At 40.1% G+C, this 22,866-nt stretch overlaps 1 protein-coding gene across 2 annotated transcripts in view; it reads left to right on the forward strand.

The window, feature by feature from the left end:
• ppargc1b (peroxisome proliferator-activated receptor gamma, coactivator 1 beta) overlaps positions 1-15,229 on the forward strand; it is an 86,256-nt gene extending 71,027 nt beyond the window's left edge. For both annotated transcript variants that reach the window (XM_058649061.1, XM_058649062.1), the window contains exons 4-12: positions 941-1,066; positions 3,892-4,915; positions 5,946-5,991; positions 7,476-7,540; positions 8,672-9,290; positions 9,985-10,042; positions 10,183-10,301; positions 11,265-11,392; positions 12,239-15,229. In XM_058649061.1, the coding sequence (XP_058505044.1) occupies positions 941-1,066; positions 3,892-4,915; positions 5,946-5,991; positions 7,476-7,540; positions 8,672-9,290; positions 9,985-10,042; positions 10,183-10,301; positions 11,265-11,392; positions 12,239-12,330 (2,277 nt within the window). In that variant the 3' untranslated portion in view covers positions 12,331-15,229. The remainder of the gene's footprint in view (positions 1-940; positions 1,067-3,891; positions 4,916-5,945; positions 5,992-7,475; positions 7,541-8,671; positions 9,291-9,984; positions 10,043-10,182; positions 10,302-11,264; positions 11,393-12,238) is intronic.
• The last annotated feature ends 7,637 nt before the right edge of the window (positions 15,230-22,866 follow it).

A 22,866-nucleotide genomic window follows, 5' to 3' on the forward strand; every position in this document is an offset into this window, starting at 1 on the left:
GCTTTGTTTGCTTTCAAACTCTGAGAAAGCTGTCATTTGGTGTATCAATTTTGGTGTATTTTGGCCATTGGTGTATATTTATAGACATTTCAGTCTATAAATATCAATGAATTCCCCAGCAATTTTATTCTGGGCCAAGGACATTCGTCCAATTGAACCACAAAGTGAAATTAAAACATAAATTCTTCTTAACTGTGCACTGACTCAGACCGGTGATGCGTCTTTAATTGACATTTGTTTTGGATTAAACTTGAGAAAAAAGACAACTTTGTTTATTTCGGTCTTTTTTTTTTTTTTTACTGTTTTCCTTCATTTGTCCAAAAACAAGTCAAGAGAAAAGAGTTCACCTCATATATATTGTAATTTTTATGCTTTGGCTCAGAGGAAAAACACCTGATCTTCACCAACGTGAAAAAGACACAAATATGCTATGATATGTGTATATATACACAAGGCTTCACATTCAGGATTCATGTGGGCTCACTATTTGGCAAGCAAACATTGCTGTTTTTTGCATTTTTGTTCAGGTTGTCACTCAAAAATTTGGCTCAGATCAGAAAAATCAGTTTGGACATTTGAAAACATTGAAATTTGGAGCCACACCACGGCAATGAAACAGATGACGTATTTTTATCAAATATCTCTCAAGACGACGTTGTCTGATTTCAAACGTCAAAGAAATCAACAAAAACTGGTTTAAAATGGTCGACTTTCTGCTGGATATTAAATAAAACTTCATGTTTAATATAAAAGAATAAATGATTTATGAAGTTCTAAGAACATAATTAATAAGTCAATTATAAACCATTTAGTGTAAAGTGTTTTCAGAATCCTTCATTCTGACTGCAAGGAAGCTGAGATTACAGATATTTCCATCACTTCTGTTTCACCACAGGGGAAAACTAAGAAGCGCTTATTAATTCTTCTTCTTCTTCTTCAGCTGAAGAAGCTGCTGCTGACTCCTCCCAACGTGCCCACGGGCACCGACGCACACAAAGATGGAGTCCACGGCCATCGCTATAGCAACAGAAGCCTGACACTGCGGCCGGTCAGACCTCTGGTCAAGGTGAGTCTGGGATTACGGTCAATGTCTGTCAATTAAAGGTGGATTTGTCGCAGTTTTACAGTGAGCGGCGGTTTAATGTGACGTGTCAGAGATTAAAAACCTGTGTTCACACACACACACACACACACACACACACACACACCTGTTGCCTCTGTGTCTTCTGAAGACTGGAGAGATAACGAAATTGGATTTTTTTTCAAATCACTTTCCCCTCAGAGGCGGCGAGTTAAGGCTGAAGTAATTCACTGCCGCCCTGAAGTCAGAGCGTCTTCTCTGCTGCTGCTGCTGCTGCTGCTGCTGCTGAGGCTGTTGTTCTTCAAACAAGTGTCTGCACTTGTTTTTCTCGAGGCCGGAGTCAAACTAACACACGGAATAGATATTGACATTTGATTATAAGGCATTATTAAGCTGTCCAAACATTTGAGACTGAGAAACAACACTGCTGTAGAGTTCAGTCCCGGGGTCGCACGAGTTACGCTTGTTTTTCTGGAGAAGTCGCATGTTTGTGGCAATTACTTTGCACAAAAGTTAGAAACAGTTCCTATCTTTAAGCTTTCATTAAGGCATTTGGTGGATATATCTTTAAAGGCCTTTTTTTAATGGTTTTTGAATGGTCTTCCTGGCACAACCCTCCCATTTATCCAGGCTTGGGATCGGCTTTGAATTAACCCAATCAATGGGGAGCAGGTCCTCAAGCCCTCGAGCATAACCTAGCACTTGACCTGTCAGGAATCAAACCGGCAACCCTCAGGTTACAAAGCCAAGTGAAACTGGAAGACTCTGTTTTCCAGGGAGTGTCGGCGTCCCGTAGAGATTTATATATCCCCGGGTTTTTTTGGAATCTCGTCTTTGGGGCCGAAGAATCGGGTCAAACTGTTCTTTATGAGCCTCCGTCGTCCACATGAAGCTTCTGAGTTACGTGAAGAAGGAAACAATGCAGAAAAAACATTTCAAAGATAGTCATCCGAGCCTCGACCCGACTCCCCTTCCTGACGGGCCTTTCAGCTGATGAGCCACTCGAAGCTGTAGCATCGTCCTATTCCCCAAGTCCAGACGTGTACCGCCACCCGATGGTGAAGTGGGATACTACAGGACCCTGATGCGCTAGTTTACCAGGGTCTGTGTTATGTGACGCGCAATGCGGAAGTATTCTATGGGCTTAAGTGTATAGATGCAGGAGTAATCGGACTATGAATTACATCATCCAGGTGTGTTAGTCCGGCTAAGACTAGCTCGATGTTAGTCGGACTAAGACTAGCTTGATGTTAGTCAGACTAACGTGTTTACATGACATTAAAAAAACAGAATTATTGTCTTAGTCTTACTAAAATCAGACTTTTAACATGAATGTAAACACACTGAGTGTTTATCCCCCAAAGTGACACATTTGTCCTTTCAGAATAAAAGCTCTGCAGAGTTTTAGGCGTCCACAGACTCGCTGCTGCTGCTGCTGCTGCTGCTGTTGCTGCTGCTGTATATATGACAGATGCAGTGTTGAAGAAGAGAGGACGTCTCCACTGCCTGCTGCTGTATGACTTCGCAGTAATTGGATCGCTGCTAGCTTTGTGTGTCAAGTGGCCATTGATTACAATAGCAGTCGTTTATCTTGTACAGGCATAAAGCACAGCGAAGTCTTCTGCTCTGACTCCACAGAGAGAGAGAGAGAGAGGAGGAGGAGGAGGAGGAGGAAGATACTAAATACCCACAGGAAGCAGCAGCAGCAGCAGCAGCACAGGGATTATCCAACACACACACTCCTGACCCTGTGTGTGTGTGTGAGCTTTAGTTTCAGAGTGGTGTGTCTTTGCCGTGGCAGATGGCAGCATGAGTATTGAGTGACAGGGTGAAAGGGCAGCAGTGAATCGCAGTATCTCTCTCTGTATGAGTAAAGTAGGATCAGTCATTTCTGTCACAGCTGCACGTTTCAATGTGACCACGTTCAGAAACTTGACTGTCGCTTCAGCAGGGACACAAGTACAAGTCGTCATGGTAACAGGCGTGTAGCAGGTGACTTTTGTTGTTGTGTATATATACTTCTATATATATATATATACATATATATATACATATAGTACTAGATTTTGATTCAGATTTTTCAGTTTCTAGTATTATAGTTTATATTATAGTTTAATTATAGTTTTCTATAATTGTTAGTGGTACTCTAGCCTTAAATTACATGTTAATCTTAAAGGTTTTCATGAGTGTTTAAGTAGCTGTGTTTAAATTAAGCTTTTTATCTTGAGTTCAGTAGTTTTCTTTCTACGTACGTAAAGAGTTGGAGTTCTCTGCTCCTTTCTTTTCCTCCTCTCTTCTTGTTTCTGTTCACACTTTGACGACGAGGTATTTTTAGCGCAGAGTTTGACAAAGTAGGACAGAAAGACTTTTTTTAATAAAACAACATTGAATAAATGTCAGGTTTTAGTGTCGACGTCCGAGCGTCGTCTGTGAAAAGTTGCCATTTCATATTGATCTTCATCGACAGAAGCTCAGATAAATGTTTGTGAGAATAAAAGGAAAACAATCGCTCAAGTTCACTTTATTTACATTAGTTATGATTTATTAGTGCAGGAGCTGAAAAATACCAACTTTTTAAAAAAATTAACTGGGTTTTTAAAGTTGATAAAACAAATCTGAATTGATTGTGAAACCTGATGCAAAAGTAGTTGCATCTTGTTCCCATTTTCTAATTTATTGTGTTATAACGGCGTTTTCTCTTCAGGGATTATGATATTAATGAATCAGGATTTAAAACTTTAGTAAAGTGTGAAACGGTGTTAAAGATGATGTTGTAGGTTGTGTTCATGTTTGTCTCTCTGCGTCCTCAGACCGACCTTCCTCCGGAGCGTAAACACCGGGCGGTGCGTCCAGCGGGACGCCTCTGCACCGAGCTCCACCGTCACCTCACCACCGCCCGGGACGCGGAGGACGTCCCCGCCCCGGACACGGAGGAGGACGAAGAGGAGGAAGAGGACGAGGACAGTGAGTCGGAGGAGGAGGACGATGAGGAGGAGGAAGAGGAGGAGTCTTCCAGCAGCGAGGTAGAGGGCGCCGCGGTGGCGGTCGTCGAGCCGGCGAAGCCTCAGTTCAGCTCAGAGAAAGAACTGCGGTCTGTGGTGGAGCTGATCACATACATGCACACCTACTGTCTGCCCACGCGCAAGCAGCACGGCTGGGAGCGCAAGGACCGCGACCTGTCCCGGGCCCGCGCTCGAACTGAGGCCTCGCGCCCGCCCGCCACAAACTCTGCCAGTAGAGTCGTCTTGGTGTCCACTCCTGTGACCAGCGTGGGCTCGGCTGGGACGGGCAGTAGCGCCCCCAGGAGGCTGCCCTTTGCAAGGACGCGGGTGATGAAGGCGGACTCGGTCCTCCGCGAGCTCCTGCAGCAGAGCGCCTCTTTCGACGTGAGCAAGCCTTACAGACTGCACAGCGCGCCATATTCCCACTCCCACAGTACAAACAGAGCAGCACCTGCGCCGCCCACTAAATCACCCCACTCCCACTGCCACTCCCACACCTCTACTGACCCACAACCACGGCTCCACAAAGACTCTTCCTCCCCCGAGAGGCGGAACTCTGCTGAGGCTCTTCAAACACCAGAGGACACCGTAGAGGACAGCGGCTCCTTCTCAGTCCGCCGTTCCCGCCGCTTGGCTTCGTTCCCGAGCCGCTTTGCCAAGAGGCTGCGACCCGGTGGACGCGTGAGGGACGGAGAGGGCAGGGACAAGCAGGAGAGGGACGAGCAGGCGGGAGTCAAACTCCTGCCGACGCAAGCGGGGGGCGGCACCACGACGGAGGCTCGGCCGGAACAGCTGACGTCAACTGAGGCGACCAATTCCTGCCACCACAGCGGTGAGTGCCGGGTTTTTTATACCTGTGAAAGTCAAATTTGCCCTGAAATATCCTTGTGTTCAAATTAATGGTCCTTCACTGAGCCTTTACACACACAAAGGCTCATGTTTAAACCTGACGGTTGTGCTAACTGGGGCTAATGCGAACTAAGGTACATAGCCGTGCTCTCTCCGTCTTCAGCGACGGTTGTCGACAGTTACCTTATCCTCCATCTTGAAAAAGCCGGAGAAGCTCAACCCAAGTTGATTTTCGTGTCTATGCATCAAGTGGATTTTTCAACTCGAAAGAATGAAATTCGTGTTTTCGTGTCGCACCATTTGCACCGTCCGTCCAGGCTGACGCAAAATTTGCGTCCCTGCATCGACTGTGTTTGTATTACTTGTTAAAACTAGAAATATCGGTTAGCTTGCAAGCTGCAAAATCCAAACTCTGGTTTGGCCAATCACATCGTGTATAGAGTTGGTGGGCGGGGCTTAACATGATGACGACAGAGTTGCGACCGTTCCGCGTGTAGTCCCTGCTAGCCTCTGCTACATGTCATACATGTAAATGCAGCTAACATACCTTGGTGATGCTGCGTCTAATATTAGCTCCTCCAGGACTTGCAGGTTTGAGTCCCTGGGTGTCTTTGACGGAGTAAGCTCACAGTCTTGTTTATGTAGATGTACACCTACTATGTAGTTGTATTAATACTCCAACTGTGTGGAGGACGTTTGCCGTCCTCACTTGTGTCAGTATTGGACTGATTCTCACACTGAATATCATATTGAGCTAAAAATGCTCATTTTCTCTATGGACTTTGGTGTAGAAGAGTGAGAGAAAACATAATCTCTAAATCTCCTGTCTTTTGTGTGAAGTCTGTGTTGATAATGTGTCAATAACCTCTTACAACTGCATTCCTTTAACATTAACTCAGTCGAGCTGCTGTCGCAATTATAACAAATCATAAAAACAATAACGATCTTGAAGATGTGATAACATTTCCATAACCGCCCTCTCTCTCTCTCTCTCTCCGTGTCTCTGACTGCAGGAAAGCGAGCTTGTCTGTGCCTGCCTCTGAACACCAAGTCCACAGGGTGAGTGTGTGAAGCACCTGCATTAACACACACACACACACACACACTCATAAATGTTGAGCAACGCAGGATCTGTGTGTGATTTTAAAACACGTCAGTTTGTGAGGGTTCAAGGTTTAGCCGAGGACACGAGTGACGCAACAGCTTTGTGTGATGAAAGAGCGACGTCGCAGTCATTTACACTCACAGTGGGAGAGATTATTTATTATTTAGTGACAGAAATCAGGATTTTTCCTTCATGTGTTTACAGTATATTTGATATTAAATGAAAACAGACTCCATTAATAAGCAGAGGATTGTTTCAGCTTCTAATCTGGTGCAGATTACTGACTTAATCACCTTTTAATGTAATCATTTATGAAATGAAGCCTCACTATTTAATTGATTCCATCCCAGTATTTATGTCACTGTGTTGATTATGCCATAAAATGCCTTAAAATCTGGCAGTATTCCATAATTCACACAATTTCCCTTTATTAAGCAAAGTTAGAATTTTGACTTCTAATATTAAGTCTCTTACAACTATTATATCATCAGATTTTCATTATATTTTAAAGTTAAAGACAATAAACCAGGAGCAAATTCAGAAATTTGACTGGAAAGATTCCAAAATTTGACAAATTTTACTTCAAAAATTGATTGAATTTGCTGCTTTTTCTAATATTAAACTATTATATAATTATATTTTCTTTATATTGTTGAAATTAAACAATAACCCAGGGGCAAATTTAATTGGACTTGAAAGATTCTCTAATTTCTCTGTAACTATCATTACATTTTCATTATATTTTGAAGTTAAACACAATAAACTAAGAGCAAATGTCGAATTCTGACCGAAAAGATTGAATGAATTGAAATTGCTGTTTTTTTCTTTTAAATCAGGGGCTAATGTAGGATTTTGGACTTGATGAAGTTGGACTTCTTTTGGCTGACCGTCTCAGATTTGAATCTGAACCAGACTAAACTGCTCTTTCTAAATTAACCTCCACCCACAAACGTCTGGAACGTCTCCAGCTCTGTCCTTTCCCAAAAAAAACAGAATGTGATTCCACACAATACAAACTCCTGGCGTTCGTCCATCTTCTAAATGAATTTGTCTTCTGAAGCACTCACCGTTAAAAACAGAAAAGAAAAAAGTTGTTTTTAAGGGTAAATAATATCCAGCCTGAAGCCAATACACTCGGCTGCTGCCTTTCACGGCGACTGCAGAAACAGAAAGAGGTTCAGACAGAAATAGAACGATGGAACGCAAAGGGAGAATAGAGGTGGAGGACAACAAAGAACATGTGGTGGCTGTGATAAGAGTGGAGGAGCGAGCGCCGAGAACATGTCGGTGCAATTCAACTCAGATTCTGTCCACTTTTTTATTTTTCTTCAGTCTTTTAAGGAGGTTATTGGATTCCTTCCTGTTGACGTGAATGTTTTTAAACTGATTCCAGGGTCTAATCTCTCTCTTCTTCTCTCTTTTCTCTCTCCATCACCAGAGAGTCACAGTTCAGCGCAAAGGCGTTTGAGCAGACGCTCAGTGTGGATCTTTGTGGAACGGCAGGTAAACACATTTTTATATGTATGAGTTTGTTTCATGTCTCCATGACGACCGTGGTTGTCAGGGAACATCTTAAGAGTCTTTTTTCAAAATTTGGGACACAGACATTTACATGGACTAAAGGACGAGTGGATGGGATTCTGGTGAAAGAAGTTGAAAAGGTTCTTTGTGACGTCAGAAAACACATTTTTCAGCCTCTCGAGCTTTAAAGCTGTAGTATGTAACTTACATGAGTTTTTTTCGCCCATTTATTCACCAATTGAATGGATTCACACGATTTACAAACACAATAATAAAACCAGGTAGAACAAGCTAGGCCATTAAATCAGTGGTTCCCAAAGTCTGGGTCGGGAAACAAAAAAGGGTCATGGGAGATGTTTTTGCAGTCCCCCCAAAAAAGCAGATTTTTCTCAATCTCGTTAAATTTTTTAATGAATTTACCAAATAAACTTTGGGAATGATTTGTTTTCCATTTCAAATTATGAGATGTTACAGATTTGGGTCACAATAGTGGGGTATACATTTTGGGAAACGTTAAATTATCAGAAAAGTAATGTAACGCTACATTATATGGATGAAAACATTGGGACACCTGACCACTACCCCAACAGGGACCGTAATGATGTATTCAAATACATATACAGGACTTTGATATGGAGTTGGCCCCCTCTTTCGCAGCTATAATAGCTTCCACACTTCTTCTTAGAAGACTTTGAGTCCATTCATTGTGTAGAGCATTGATGAGGTCAGACACTGATATTGGAGACAAGAAGGTCTGGCTCATAATCTCTGTTCCAGGTTCTTTGTGGTGGGTCAGTCAAGTTCTTCCACACCAAACCCAAAGTCAAACCATGTCTTTATAGTCGTTGCTTTGTGCACTAGGGTCGCTGGAGTCATGTTGGAATAGAACAGAACCTTCCTCAAACTGTTGCCACAAAGTTGGGAATTGTCCTAAATGTCTCGGTATGCTGAAGCGTTCATTGGCGATAAGGGGCCTAGAGCCCAAAGTCTGATTGAAACACCTGAATTCAATACTTGTCGGGTTTGGCCAACACCTTTGTCCCTGTAGTGTTTGTGTAACATAACAAAACTACATTTTAAAGTGCCACTTATACGACTTCCCCTTCCCATCAGGTCTGACCCCTCCCACTACCCCACCTCACAAATCTGTAGAGGATGAGCTCTTCAAGCCGACAGAGGGAGGAAAGGGAGGCGGCAGCAGCGACGACAGTGGAGGAAGCGAGTCGGTCCATCCCGCTTCAAACGCCAACACCAACACCAACGTTTCAATGAAGGCCTCGTCCTGGCTGAGCCGCACCCACCACCAGAGGAAGCTTCCGGAGCAGACGGAGCTGTACGCCCAGCTGCGTCGCATGGGCCAGGCCGGCGACGGCGACAGTGACAACCACCGCAACTTTGGCGACCACGACTACTGCGCACTGAGCTTCGGGGAGAGCCGCAAGCGTAGCGCTGCCATGCTCGGTGCTATTTTGCAAGCGCAGGGAGGGAGCGACATAGTCGGTACCAAAGCAGCCGACAATCAGGAATCGGTTGAGAAGGAGAGGGAGGTGATGTCAGACAACACAGGAGCAAAGGAGCAGCAGATAAACCTGGTCGTGTCCCCGTCGCTGCCGTCAGAATTCCAGTCGGCAGGAGCCACGGCGCCAGCTTCAGAGGAAGAGGCGGAGCGCTCTCGCTCGCCCTCACCCACTCTTCCATGTCCCGACTCCCCCGCCAGTAAGACAGACTCCAGGTGAGACAGAGACAGAGAGACGAGGACATGTGTTATGTGAAGATGTGGGTCACAGTTGAAATGCAGAGATGGAAGAGCAGGGGAACAAGAGAGAGGGAAGAGTTCTGATACTGAAGGGCATTTGGACGTTTATACATTCTGTCCAAGTTTGACTCCTTAGAGCATATTGTACCACATACGGCAAACCAACTGCTTCACAACACAGCCGAGACAATGGCAGTCAACAAGCTGTGCTTGGCTTTCTAAAGGAGAGAATACAGTAATGTATAAATGTATTCAGGTCCAGTGCTACGTTACCCTTTCTATCGCTTTCTAGCATACCGTAAAAAGACATAAGACTACAAAATACTGCAACACTATGCTCCAAAAATGTCTGACATGAATGATCGGAAATCTACTTTTTGAACCAGAGCCACTGCACTCGTCAGGGCTTAGAAATAAATAGTTCATCCATCAATGAATTCTTAGTAGAGATCGATCGCACTCTCACATTCAATAAGTTATTTCGATACACGACAATGAGACAGAGAAGAGGGTGTGAAAGTTAAAGAGGAAGCACAGAGTGATGACATGGCTGCAGTCAGGTTCCAGGTTTTTTTTGCCGCAGTTTCCACATGTGACACTTCAGTTTCACCTTGTATACGCCCTTATCTAGCTCACCGTCCTCTCTCCCTCTCTCCTCGTCCCCCTTTAGTGAGAATTCCGAGATCTGTCCCGATGACACGCAGAGGAACAAAGCCAAGTCTGACGAGGTACGGAACGCTCTCACTCACACCGCAGCGCTGCATGATTTATAATAACAGACTGTATGTAAAGGAACTGTTCTCGTGTGTATTCACGTTTTCTGTATTGTCCTTTGTCCTGACTGTTGCCATGGTTTCCCTGTTTCCAGGACAACTGCCAGGTGTTTTACATCCACAACCTGCCGAGCAGCGTGACCCAGAACATGCTGAGGAAACGCTTCCAGGTGTTCGGCAACGCAGAGGACTGCAAAGTCATCATCTGCAACGAGTAAGTTCCTCGACGTCGGGAGATATGGAGAACTTTTTCGGTGGAGGTGGCCGGGGTTAGCGAAAGAAATTAAAATATCAAGTTATTACAGAAACCCTGTCTTAATTTCCCTCAAGATATTGGTAGGAAATAGTTTCCAGATACTGAGGAAAAGTAGGAAATTGTTATCCAATGTCTAAGAAAAAACAAAGACCTTTCAAACGTTGTCGGAAGAAAATGTTTTAGGACTGTGCACACAGCAGTATTCAAATATCCAGACAGTTGTACGTATTGTCGTACTCATATTTGGAAATTGGAGCCGTGTTTTTACGTCCTCCATATACAGGATTGTTTGCCATATGTTTCGCTGCAGGCACAAGCCTCTTGCAGCATCCAAAATAATCTTCTCTTTCCTCACTATTAGATTCTTATGTGGTTAGATAAACAGGTTTCTGTTGTGTGGCAACAGTTTGCAGCAGCAGAACAAAGTTTTGGACATTTCATGCTTCAACAACATCCACACGAGAGAATTCGGGCCCCATTTTCGTCTTCATTGGTCCCCATTCCGTTTTGGATTTCCGTGTTTTCCGTCACTGAGACTCTTCCCCATGTTTCTGTTTTGCCCTTCTTGCCCAATTTCCTGCTTGAACTGTATCCATGCAGGGTTGAAGAATTTGTCCATTTTTTTTATTTCAAAACAAAGCAGCACCAAGATGGTGGATATCGTCAAACAGCAGCAGATGTGAGGGATCATTGCGAGGTGTTATTGACGATATTAGCTCAGTCCTCGGTTTATAAAGTTGGTACACAGGTTGTGAACACTTTAGGCACCTGGGTTTGTCCTTCATAGAGAAAATCAGGCTTAAGTCTTTGTTTTTTCTCCATTTCTTCTGCTCTTCATCATGTATTAGAACATGTGAGTCCAACTTTGTGCACTCGGGACAACTTTGCACCTTTTTTCACGGAATACCCGTCTGCTTTCAGGGAGCGTTGTGGGGTGATAAAGATTCGTAAGTCAGGAGGTCAAAGACACTGGAGAGAGCGGGAGCCAGTTTTTCAGAATGGACCTGCGGGCCAGAGGAGGCTCACGAGAAAGCGCTACATTGATCTTGGTAATCAACACATAAGCGCATGATGAAAGTGTTTAAATATGCATTCAAAGTCGACGAGCGTGATCAAAAAATAGACGGCAACTTTGACAGGAAAATGTTATGAGTTAGCTTTTTAGCCCATTTGAGCAATTATCAAATACAGACTGAGCTGTGTCCAAGAATTTCATCATTACTAAACCCTATGTAGAGCCAATAAACAAATTAACGATATCTCATGACACCAGCTAAAGGCTACAACTAAAGAACTGACCATAAATAATGTTTTAAGCTATTTTTATGTTGACGATCATCTAGTTTATCTGTTTAAAATACCATTTATCAAACATTTTAATAAATACAAACATCAAGATAAAAGATTCCTCTTGCTCTTGGACCGTATGATCCAAAATCAAATTTGACTGTAGCGCATGGTCATTAAGGAGATGGACAGACCTTGTTAGCTTGGTGGGGTTTCCTATGCATTGTTGCAGGGGCCACACCAACGCTATTACCTGAGCTACTCTGACTTAACAACTTAATTGGACACAGTTAAACACTCGGTATTTTAGTTGGTCTGGCTTATTAGAAGTGTGTTAGCTAAAATGCTAACGTCACTCACACCGCACTGCCGACCCACAGATGGGTTGCGGGAGATTTGTTTTAAGTCCCTAAATAAATTTGCAGAACTTTCACAACTTTTTAGTCAAGACTTATATGTGTATGTTTTGAATAACATTCTTAAAATGAACTTGAATTCATCTCTCACTGATCTAATGCCATTGTTCTAATTCGAGCTAATGCTTCTACTTTGACACAGTTTAGAATCTTTCGTCTTTCACTTACCAGAGACTTTGTGTCCTCCCTCAGACGAGGCAGGTCCAGGCCCCGTCAAGAGCAAGTACGATGCACTGGACTTTGACACTCTGCTGAAGGAAGCCCAGAAGTCCCTCCACCGCTGACAGCACAGTGCCCTCGTCTGGCCAGCCTTAGTAAAAACCACAGCAACACACCCCTCCGACTACTCTGCTCTGCCCTCAGAAAGACCTCTCGGTACCTCCATGCAAGGCAACCTCGTAAAATGTTTACATTTTTACCATTGGATTAACGTAACAACAAGGACCTTGTTGTTGTTTTTTTGTTTTTTGTTTTTTTTTTAAGTTTCTTTCACCGGAGGATACTGCTTAAAAAAAACGGGGAAGCCACTGGGAGTCCCGATGAGCTTAAGAGACAATGGAGGAAATAAGATTTTAAAACAGCAATGGTACAAAACAACTACAAACAATAATGCTAGTTGCCTGCTGAACAACAATAACAACAAAGCTGCTTCCTGTCTATGTTGGTGACATCAACGCCCCCTGCCTTGGAAGCGCGGGTGTGAGAGACCTCTGTAGCAAATCCTTGCTGACCCTGCATTGCGTTGGTCCTCGTGGTGTGCGTTTCTGCGTGTGTGCGTGTTCTTTGTTCAGTTTTTTTTTTCTAAGAAAAAAGGAAAAAAAAAAACAATTAACCTCCCTCTTTTCCGACCAGGGACAGTGAACGTGCGAGGTGCGTTCGCTCTAAAGTTGTGTGGTTGTGTTAAAGAAAAAAAAATGTAAAAAAAAAAACCCTGATTTTGTTTTAGCGGAAAAATTGTGGATGTATTGAATTTTAAAAATCTATTGTGTGTGTGTTATGAACAAAGAGTATAACAAAAACATTTAACGTAATCATTTGATGACTGATAAAAGTTTACAAATCTAAAATGAAGAAGAAGAAAATCATGTTTTCTGTTTTCTTTTTTGTAATTGTAGTGCTTCCTTGATTTGATCTATGCACTGTAAGGAGGTAAATGTCTCCGCTGTCCTCGGCTTTCCCCCCCCGTGACTCTTATCTCTAACTCTGCCTCGCTGAAGATTTTTGGCTTCTGCTCCTGGCTGCTGCAGGCTCTGTTCGATAGACGCTTTTGTTCATTACGGCCCCAGCTTGGATTTGGGGGAGAAAACAAAAGAATTACCTCGTAACTGTTCAGGCCAATCAGGCCAATCCAAACGATCCGACATCAACAAACGTGATTGTTGTAGTTCTCTAGGAACGATGGCTAACGAGTAATGGCGTCTAACTACTTTTGTACGGGCGGAGCTCCGCTGAGCAAGAATCGTCTCGAAAGATAGCAGCTCTTCGGTGGCCGCCAAGGAAACAAAAGACGCTAGACGTCGCTTCGCGTTAAGCTCTGGGTTCACTTAGGCGACCTAGAGCTAGAAGTAAATGGTAGAATTGGGTGTTTGGTGAGATAAAATCACGGGAAAGAGCACATACATGCTTTATGGCCAGACATCCATCCTACCAGTTACTTGACCAAAGCAAAAAAAACAATGGTCTTGGGGAACTACAATGATTTGAGTTGAGGAACGCACATTTCTTGTAGATAGCCCAAGAAGGTTTTGCCCCTATTTTATGGATATTACTTCCCCAAAGCAAGAAAATGCTCTTAGGGAGTTACATGTAAAGTTGAGCGTTGCAAGTAGCAAGTAAAGCCCATCACCACTATTGCGCCGTCTACGCATTTCTTTGCAGTAATCTCCCATCAACTTATGTCCCTAAGCATTACCTGTCTTTGGTCAAGTAACTGCTTGGACATGACCAAGGCCAGAAAATGCTCTTAGGGTAGTACAGTAAACACGTCTATTTACCTCTCTAAGAACAAGTAACTGGAAAGCTGTTACTTCATCAATGCAAGAGAATGCTCTTAGGGAAGTACGTTGATGTACACCAGTGCTATGCTCAGCAGTACAGCGTTTTCCCTTGCTTTGGCCATACAACCATCCAATGAGTTACTTATTGTCATCGATGGATACACAAACTGCTTCCAAAATCTGAAAGTGACAGTCAAATTTCTCCAAACTTCAGAAAACACTGTTAGTTGCAGGTACCTGGTAAATTTCTTCCACATCTCCCTGGGTCTTGATGCATCTTGGATGAGTTCCCACTGAACATCCAATGTCCATAAGCGGCGACTGCCTAATGAACCCCACCTTCCTTCTCCTAAATGCAATGCAACGATTACTGTTTACATTTGGATTGCAAGCAAGCAGGACTAAAAATGGGGAAATAAAAGATGGTAAAGCTATTGGCACTTTTATACAACACTCGATATGAATTCATCCCATCTCTACTTTGTCCAGACCAGCATACTCCACTCTTCTCAAACACACCTGTAATTATAAGGAACGGGACTGTAAATAGAATTCAACTCTTTGTATTTATGAATATATTTCAAAATTACAGACCAATTTGCTTCCTAATCTTGCTTTATAATCGATGCACAGACCACTGTCATAGCCGGACGTAGATGAATCTGTTGGTTCAAAAGCGAATGTACTCAACAATCTGAATGTAATCATCATAATTTTTTTTCCCCATTTCTGCTTGCCCCAAAGATTGTGGAGCTTTTTCCGGTGCTTTAAAGGTGGACTTGCGTCATCATCTGCACTAATTCTAGCTCGAAGTTCAGTCCGAGTAAGCGCCTAATCGACGTTCCTCATGCAGCCAGTAGTCATGCAGCCACTGTCAAAAAAAGAGAAAGAGATGGTTTCTAAACCGGCTAATCTGGTGGCACCAAACGCCACCTGCAGGAAAGCCAGGGAACGAGCCTGATGGTGGTGGTGAAGAGATCGGATTAGAGTCTGATTTCTTGTCCAGGAGGTACTGTATCAGCTGAGCATCTCTACCTCACATCCACCCATCCTTGGTCCCCCTGTCTTTTTCTTTCTGGATGCTCTACCTGTTCCCTTTCTCCCCCGTTTGTTTTGTCTTTTTGTCAGATGTGATGTCCGTGTGAGGTTTGCCCCAACTTATGGGCGTTTGTTGTTAGTGTGGGGGTTTTTTTTATACCACGACTCCTCTTACCACTAAGTCCATTGTACGAGGAGTAATCGCTAGCTGTCTAGTACTCTTATCCTTCGCTTGCCTCTTAACGGTTTTAAGCGTGTCCGTTTCTTGGAGTCTCAATAGTGTGTCCTTGTGAGTGTTGTCTTTGTCTCGTGTTTGGGTCGGACACTGCTGACGCTTGCGGGTTGGTGTGGAGGGGTCGGGAGGGGTTGAACGGTGGCCCGGGTGTTTGGCTTTAGTCCTCGGTCCCCAATCTTCTCGCCTTCAGGAACTGGCCATTCATCCTGATTTCCCTGTTCCTCCTCTCCTTGACTAAGAATTTCAATAAAACGCAGCCTCTTCCTCTCTCTCTCTCTCTCTCTCTCTTTCTAATTCTGTCGCTTTCTGATCCCGCAGGTCCATCCTCTTGTTCGAGGTCTTTCAAATCATGCCCCCCCCCCCCTTTTTAACAAATAATCCCTTTCGTCATCCTCCTCCTTGTTCTTTCTCTATCTAATCAACTCCTTGGTAACACACACAAAAAATTTGAATGTTTACATCACTTGATTCTCCTTTGACTTTATTAGGAACGCACACTAAGTACAAAGGCGCCTTATTCAGTGTTTAAAAATAAAAGAGAAGTGGCCAAGAGGGACGGACTCTCTCTCTCCAGGCTCATAGAAACTAACTAAATTTAGTGCTATACATACTGATTATGAACAACAAGATGTCAGGAATTTACAAAAGGAAATTGACAATTGCGACAAAACTAATCCCAAACAATTGAATGAGTATTTGTGCTTAGTATGTATACTACTAAAAAGTGAGAGAATGTGCTGGTTTACATATTAAAAAAAATATATTATGGATATATAATGTGTATATAGCACTATGCCTCATTGTAAACATGAAATGTATTGTGTGTTTGTTTTTGTTTTTAAAGGTGGCGGGTCACTTTTGATTGCTAATCAGACAGGAGATGTTTTAACTTAATGTTTGTTCAGTGCAGGGAGGAAATGAAGGAAAGAATATATACGTAGAAATGACTTCACCCAAAGTCCAACACTGTTGTAAAAGAAAGACAAAAAAAAAACAAGTATCCCTTTAGACTATCACACTAGAAGGATCTGTTTCGATTTTTTTTCTTTGTTGTTTTTTTTTGTTTTTTTTTTTAAAGCAATTTGACATGCAATACGTATTAATCTTATCTCTTTAAGACAGCCTTTCTGAAACTGAGGTAATAATGTACAGCGTATGGTTGGTGGTTGAACTACAACACGGGCAATCTTTTAGCTGCAGATTCAATAGGCTACTGTACTGTATGTCGACTGCTGTTGAGACAAAAAAGCATATATATAAACAAATCACAGGAAGAATGTGGTCGGTCGTCACGTATACGGAGAAAAAACAAACAAACCTTAAAATATACCCTTGCACAAATAACGTCCTTAATAGTAAAAAAATATATATATATAAATATATATTGTCGCAATATTTTCTTCTTTTCAAAAGGAAGTTCTTGTACTTATGTTATTGCCACATTTTGATGGTGCACAGGTTTGTTAAGTCTGAGTCAACGCTTGAATTACAGTATCAACTAACAATATAACTGGTAGAAGAATGTGGGAGGGAGGGAGGAAAATAATGATTTGAAAAAAAGAAGAAAGTTACTGCTGATTTGACCCCGTTTATTATTTTCAAATGAGTTGAAGTTGAAGGAGCTGCTGTAGAAATCCCAGTTTCACTGCTTAACTTTTACTTTACACCACAATGGAAGCATTTGGTTTACATTACACGATAAAATACAAGTTGCCTAATCATATAATGGTCCAACTAACTTCTAATCTAGCAATTGAGCTTTATTGTTAGCCTTTGAGCTACAAAATAAGTCTCTAATTTGGTGACTAAACTGTTTTGCTAGCTTCGAAGCCACAAACTAAGCTTCTAATCTAGTGACTAAGCTTTTTTGCTAGCTTCTAAGCAACAAACTAAACTTGTAATTTAGTGACTAAGCTTTTTTTACTAGCTTCTAAGACACACACTAAGATTCTAATCTAGTGATTAAGCTTTTTTTGCTGAAATTTTACGTTGAAATACTCCCAGACAAAGGTAAATGGGTGCAGGTCAAGGGTGAACAAGAAGAAATTTGCCTTCAAACTCATGGAAAATTATCCAATTTTTATTTTAATTTTTTTACCAAATGACCAAAATGATGCCTTTAAACACGCAACTGTTTGCTAACCTTTTCACGTGACAGGTATTTTATGGGGCAAAAGTATTTCCTTTTTGACCTGTTAGCTTGAAAGGCTTTGGAGGATAAACGGACATATTTATTTTATTTTAAGTAAGTAAGTAAGTAATCCGAAATGCAGACTTCCAGTTCTTTAAGGAAACCGTAAGCCATTATTAGCATGTGGAGGGATTTCTACAGTGGCTGCGAGGTGCCACCTTTGTTGTTGAGGTGACCGACATCGAAAAACGACCCCATTTTTCTTTATTGTGAGCCTTAAATATCAAATCGGGGTGGGAAACAAAGCTACCACAAGCTTTTAGTTTTTCCGTTGCAACTCCTTTCCAGTCCAATGTGGTTTATTACGAAATAATTACTGACGTAATTAAAACTTTTTTCAATAGCCATATTATAAAAAGGTATATACATATATATGAATATATATATATTTGTGTGTTTGTGTAGATATCTAGATGATTATATACTTTCTTATAGAAAACTTTGATGTTGACCATTCTCCTCAGTGTTTTGAGAACACGTTGACACATTTCAACATAAAAGTGCTGTCCACTCGATCTAGGTCCTAGATCCACGGGCAACGAATCCAAATAATAATAATGAAGAAAAAAAAAAACCTTAGAAAAACCTTAAATAAAAAATACATATAACCTTCCAAAGGGAAACACTATTATCAGAATGCAATACCTTTCTTTCCATGATTCATTTCAGAAACATGGAAGGAAATCGGAAAAACTTGACAGGCAAGTTGACCAAAAGAATAGAAGAAAACATTATTAATAATACTGATAATGATAATAAAGAGCCTGGCTCACCATCAGATTCAGATTTTTGTTTTTTATATTCATGTTGTGTTTCCAACGCCATGGCCTACTTCCTTTTTTTCAGTCGCTTTTTACGGTTTCTTTAGTTCAGGACATGATATAATAATATCCTTAAGCGAGCTTCACCACGGAACTAAAGCCCCTACTCAGACAACAGTGCTTGCAATACCAGCCCCAAGATTCCACATTCAAGGGTTGCGTCGCATTATTTCACGACGGGACGGCAACAGTGATGTCACATAGGCACTAAGTAGGGACCGTCAAAAAAATCTGCTAAATGTGAGCGGGTGTTTTATTTTCAGGTGGAAGAAAAATACTTTACATACATAAGGGCATACACATTGTTTTATTGTTGTTTTTAATTATTACTTTTTGATTTAATTGTCAATCTAATGACTATCAAATTCACAAATTATTACTTTCTTTTTTCCTTTTTTTAACTTAATTTTTTTGGTAAAAAAAAAAAAGTAAATACTGCTAGTGAGATTTTATATTTTTACATATGTTGGTTTAATTTGTTTTTCTTTTTTTATTTATATGCCACTTAGTTTGGATATATCTAAATGGTGTTCTGTTTTTGTTTTTTTTTCTTCATTTTGTGTGATTTCATATGTCTTGAGAATGTGGAGACAAAAGGCATTTCAGTATTTTTGAATTGTTAAAATCTAGTTTCATAGAAGCGGAAGTATGATGTTATAAATTATATTTTAATTCATGTAAATAGTTTAAAACAGAAGACTACGGCTTCCTTTTAAACTGAATACATTTCTCTCCAGAGATTGTTTACATTATGAAACTGTAGAGATGTGCTCCTCATATACTGTAAAAAGTACATATATTCATTGATTTGCCTCCAAAAAATTAAAATCCTAATGAACAGCATTCTTTGAATTCATGTGGCTTTAATGATTTTTGCGACTCAGCTAATTATTGACCATGATGATGTTTTAATTACATTTGTGACATTCAATAAAACTTTATATATGAGGACATTTTTATAACACTTTTTACTTCTTTCTGTACAACTTTGGACACTTAACTATTAGAACTATTCCTATACGAACTATTAGAACATGCCGATTTTATGAAATTTGACATCTTACTTTAGTATTTATTTTTTTTTTAATTTATTATTTTGGGATATTTTTGACATATTACTCATGTAAGTGTCATCCAAAATGAGTCAAAAAAGTCACAGTATGTGTTTTTAAATCTCGTGCAACACTTGTGGAAACAAGCCTGACACCTGTTGGACTGGGAACAACCCCTTCAATTGTGGAACTGAACCGATCACCTTCAATCTTCACTTTGGATGTTGAACCTTAAGTTGTCTTCTTTAAAAGAATTGAACCCATGACATCAGAACTTCAACATCTTCAGGTTTTCTAAGACCCTTTGACTGTTTACATTACATTTTGAACTAAAAGGTTCACTTCATAATAGGATTTGACTTAAAAACACTTTCTTGGTGTTTTTAAGTTCTGTTTTTGGTCTAAAGTTTTAAGAATGTGTGAACTTCACTTCATTCTAAGATTAGAATGTATAACCTCAGAGATACAAGTCATCTTCTGGTTGACTGAGATACTTGTCTTTAAGCTCTTAGTCGTCTTTCTCATCTTGGTCACAGTTTTTATTGAAATTGACACATTAAATTATGTTTTTGAGTGATTTTGGACGACATACTATACTATGTCATCCAAAATCACTCAAAAACGTCATTGTATAGTATGTCGTCCAAAATTTGACAAAAAAGTCATAGTATAGTATGTTGTCCAAAATCACTCAAAAACGTCATTGTATAGTATGTCGTCCAAAATCAGTCAAAAAAGTCTGATATAGTATGTCGTCCAGAATTTTACAAAAACGTCATAGTATAGTATGTTGTCCGAAATCACTCGAAAAAGTCATAGTATAGCATGTCGTCCAAAATCACTCAAAAAGTCATAGTATAGTATGTCGTCCAAAAACACCATAAAAAGTCATAGTATAGCATGTCGTCCAAAATCACTAAAAAAGTCGTAGTATAGTATGTCGTCCAAAATCACTCAGAAGCGCCATAGTATAGTATGTCGTCCGAAATCACTCAAAAAAGTCATAGTATAGCATGTCGTCCAAAATCAGTCAAAAAAGTCATAGTATAGTGTGTCGTCCAAAATCACCATAAAAAGTCATAGTATAGTATGTCCTCCAAAATTTGACAAAAAAGTCATAGTATAGTATGTTGTCCAAAATCACTCAAAAAAGTGATAGTATAGTATGTCGTCCAAAATTTAACAAAAAAGTGATAGTATAGTATGTTGTCCAAAATCACTCAAAAAAGTCATAGTATAGTATGTTGTCCAAAATCACTCAAAAACGTCATAGTATAGTAAGTCGTCCAAAATTTGACAAAAAAAGTCATAGTATAGTATGTTGTCCAAAATCACCAAAAACGTCATAGTATAGTATGTCGTCCAAAATTTAACAAAAAAGTCATAGTAAAGTATGTCGTCCAAAATCACTCAAAAATGTCATAGTATAGTATGTCGTCCAAAATCAGTCAAAAAAGTCATAGTATAGTATGATGTCCAAAATCAGTCAAAAAAGTCATAGTATAGTATGTCGTCCAAAATTTGACAAAAAAGTCATAGTATAGTATGTCGTCCAAAATCACTCAAAAACGTCATAGTATAGTATGTCGTCCAAAATCACTCAAAAAAGTCATAGTATAGTATGTCGTCCAAAATCACTCAAAAAAGTCATAGTATAGTATGTCGTCCGAAAATCACTCAAAAAAGTCATAGTATAGCATGTCGTCGAAAATCACTCAAAAAGTCATAGTATAGTTTGTCGTCCAAAATTTGACAAAAACGTCATAGTATAGTATGTCGTCCAAAATCACTCAAAAACATCATAGTATAGTATGTTATCCAAAATTTGACAAAAAACTCATAGTATAGTATGTCGACCAAAATCAGTCAAAAAAGTCATAGTATACAGTAGTATGTCGTCCGAAATCACTCAAAAAAGTCATAGTATAGTATGTCGTCCAAAATCACTCAAAAAAGTCATAGTATAGTATGTCGTTCAAAATTTGACAAAAACGTCATAGTATAGTATGTCGTCCAAAATCACTCAAAAAAGTCATAGTATAGTATGTCGTCCAAAAACACCATAAAAAGTCATAGTATAGTATGTCATCCAAAATTTGACAAAAACGTCATAGTATAGTATGTCTTCCAAAATCACTCAAAAAAGTCATAATATAGTATGATGTCCAAAATCAGTCAAAAAAGTCATAGTATAGTGTGTCGTCCAAAATCACCATAAAAAGTCATAGTATAGTATGTCGTCCAAAATTTGACAAAAAAGTCATATTATAGTATGTTGTCCAAAATCACTCAAAAAAGTCATAGTATAGTATGTTGTCCAAAATCACTCAAAAACGTCATAGTATAGTATGTCGTCCGAAAATCACTCAAAAAAGTCATAGTATAGCATGTCGTCGAAAATCACTCAAAAAGTCATAGTATAGTTTGTCGTCCAAAATTTGACAAAAACGTCATAGTATAGTATGTCGTCCAAAATCACTCAAAAACATCATAGTATAGTATGTCATCCAAAATTTGACAAAAAACTCATAGTATAGTATGTCGACCAAAATCAGTCAAAAAAGTCATAGTATACAGTAGTATGTCGTCCGAAATCACTCAAAAAAGTCATAGTATAGTATGTCGTCCAAAATCACTCAAAAAAGTCATAGTATAGTATGTCGTTCAAAATTTGACAAAAACGTCATAGTATAGTATGTCGTCCAAAATCACTCAAAAAAGTCATAGTATAGTATGTCGTCCAAAAACACCATAAAAAGTCATAGTATAGTATGTCATCCAAAATTTGACAAAAACGTCATAGTATAGTATGTCTTCCAAAATCACTCAAAAAAGTCATAGTATAGTATGATGTCCAAAATCAGTCAAAAAAGTCATAGTATAGTGTGTCGTCCAAAATCACCATAAAAAGTCATAGTATAGTATGTCGTCCAAAATTTGACAAAAAAGTCATATTATAGTATGTTGTCCAAAATCACTCAAAAAAGTCATAGTATAGTATGTTGTCCAAAATCACTCAAAAACGTCATAGTATAGTATGTCGTCCAAAATCACTCGAAAGCGTCATAGTAGTATGTCATCCAAAATCACCATAAACAGTCATAGTATAGTATGTCGTCCAAAATCAGTCAAAAAAGTTATAGTATAGTATGTCGTCCAAAATCACTCAAAAAAGTCATAGTATAGTATGTCGTCCGAAATCACTCAAAAAAGTCATAGTATAGCATGTCGTCGAAAATCACTCAAAAAGTCATCGTATAGTTTGTCGTCCAAAATTTGACAAAAACGTCATAGTATAGTATGTCGTCCAAAAACATTCAAAAAAGTCATAGTATAGTATGTCGTCCAAAATCACCATAAAAAGTCATAGTATAGTATGTCGTCCAAAATCACTCAAAAACGTCAGGGTATAATATGTCGTCCAAAAACGCTCAAAAAAGTCATAGTATAGTATGTCGTCCAAAAACACCATAAAAAGTCATGGTA

The sequence above is a fragment of the Solea solea genome, chromosome 14 (assembly GCF_958295425.1).
Source record: "Solea solea chromosome 14, fSolSol10.1, whole genome shotgun sequence".
Taxonomy (NCBI): Eukaryota; Metazoa; Chordata; class Actinopteri; order Pleuronectiformes; family Soleidae; genus Solea; species Solea solea.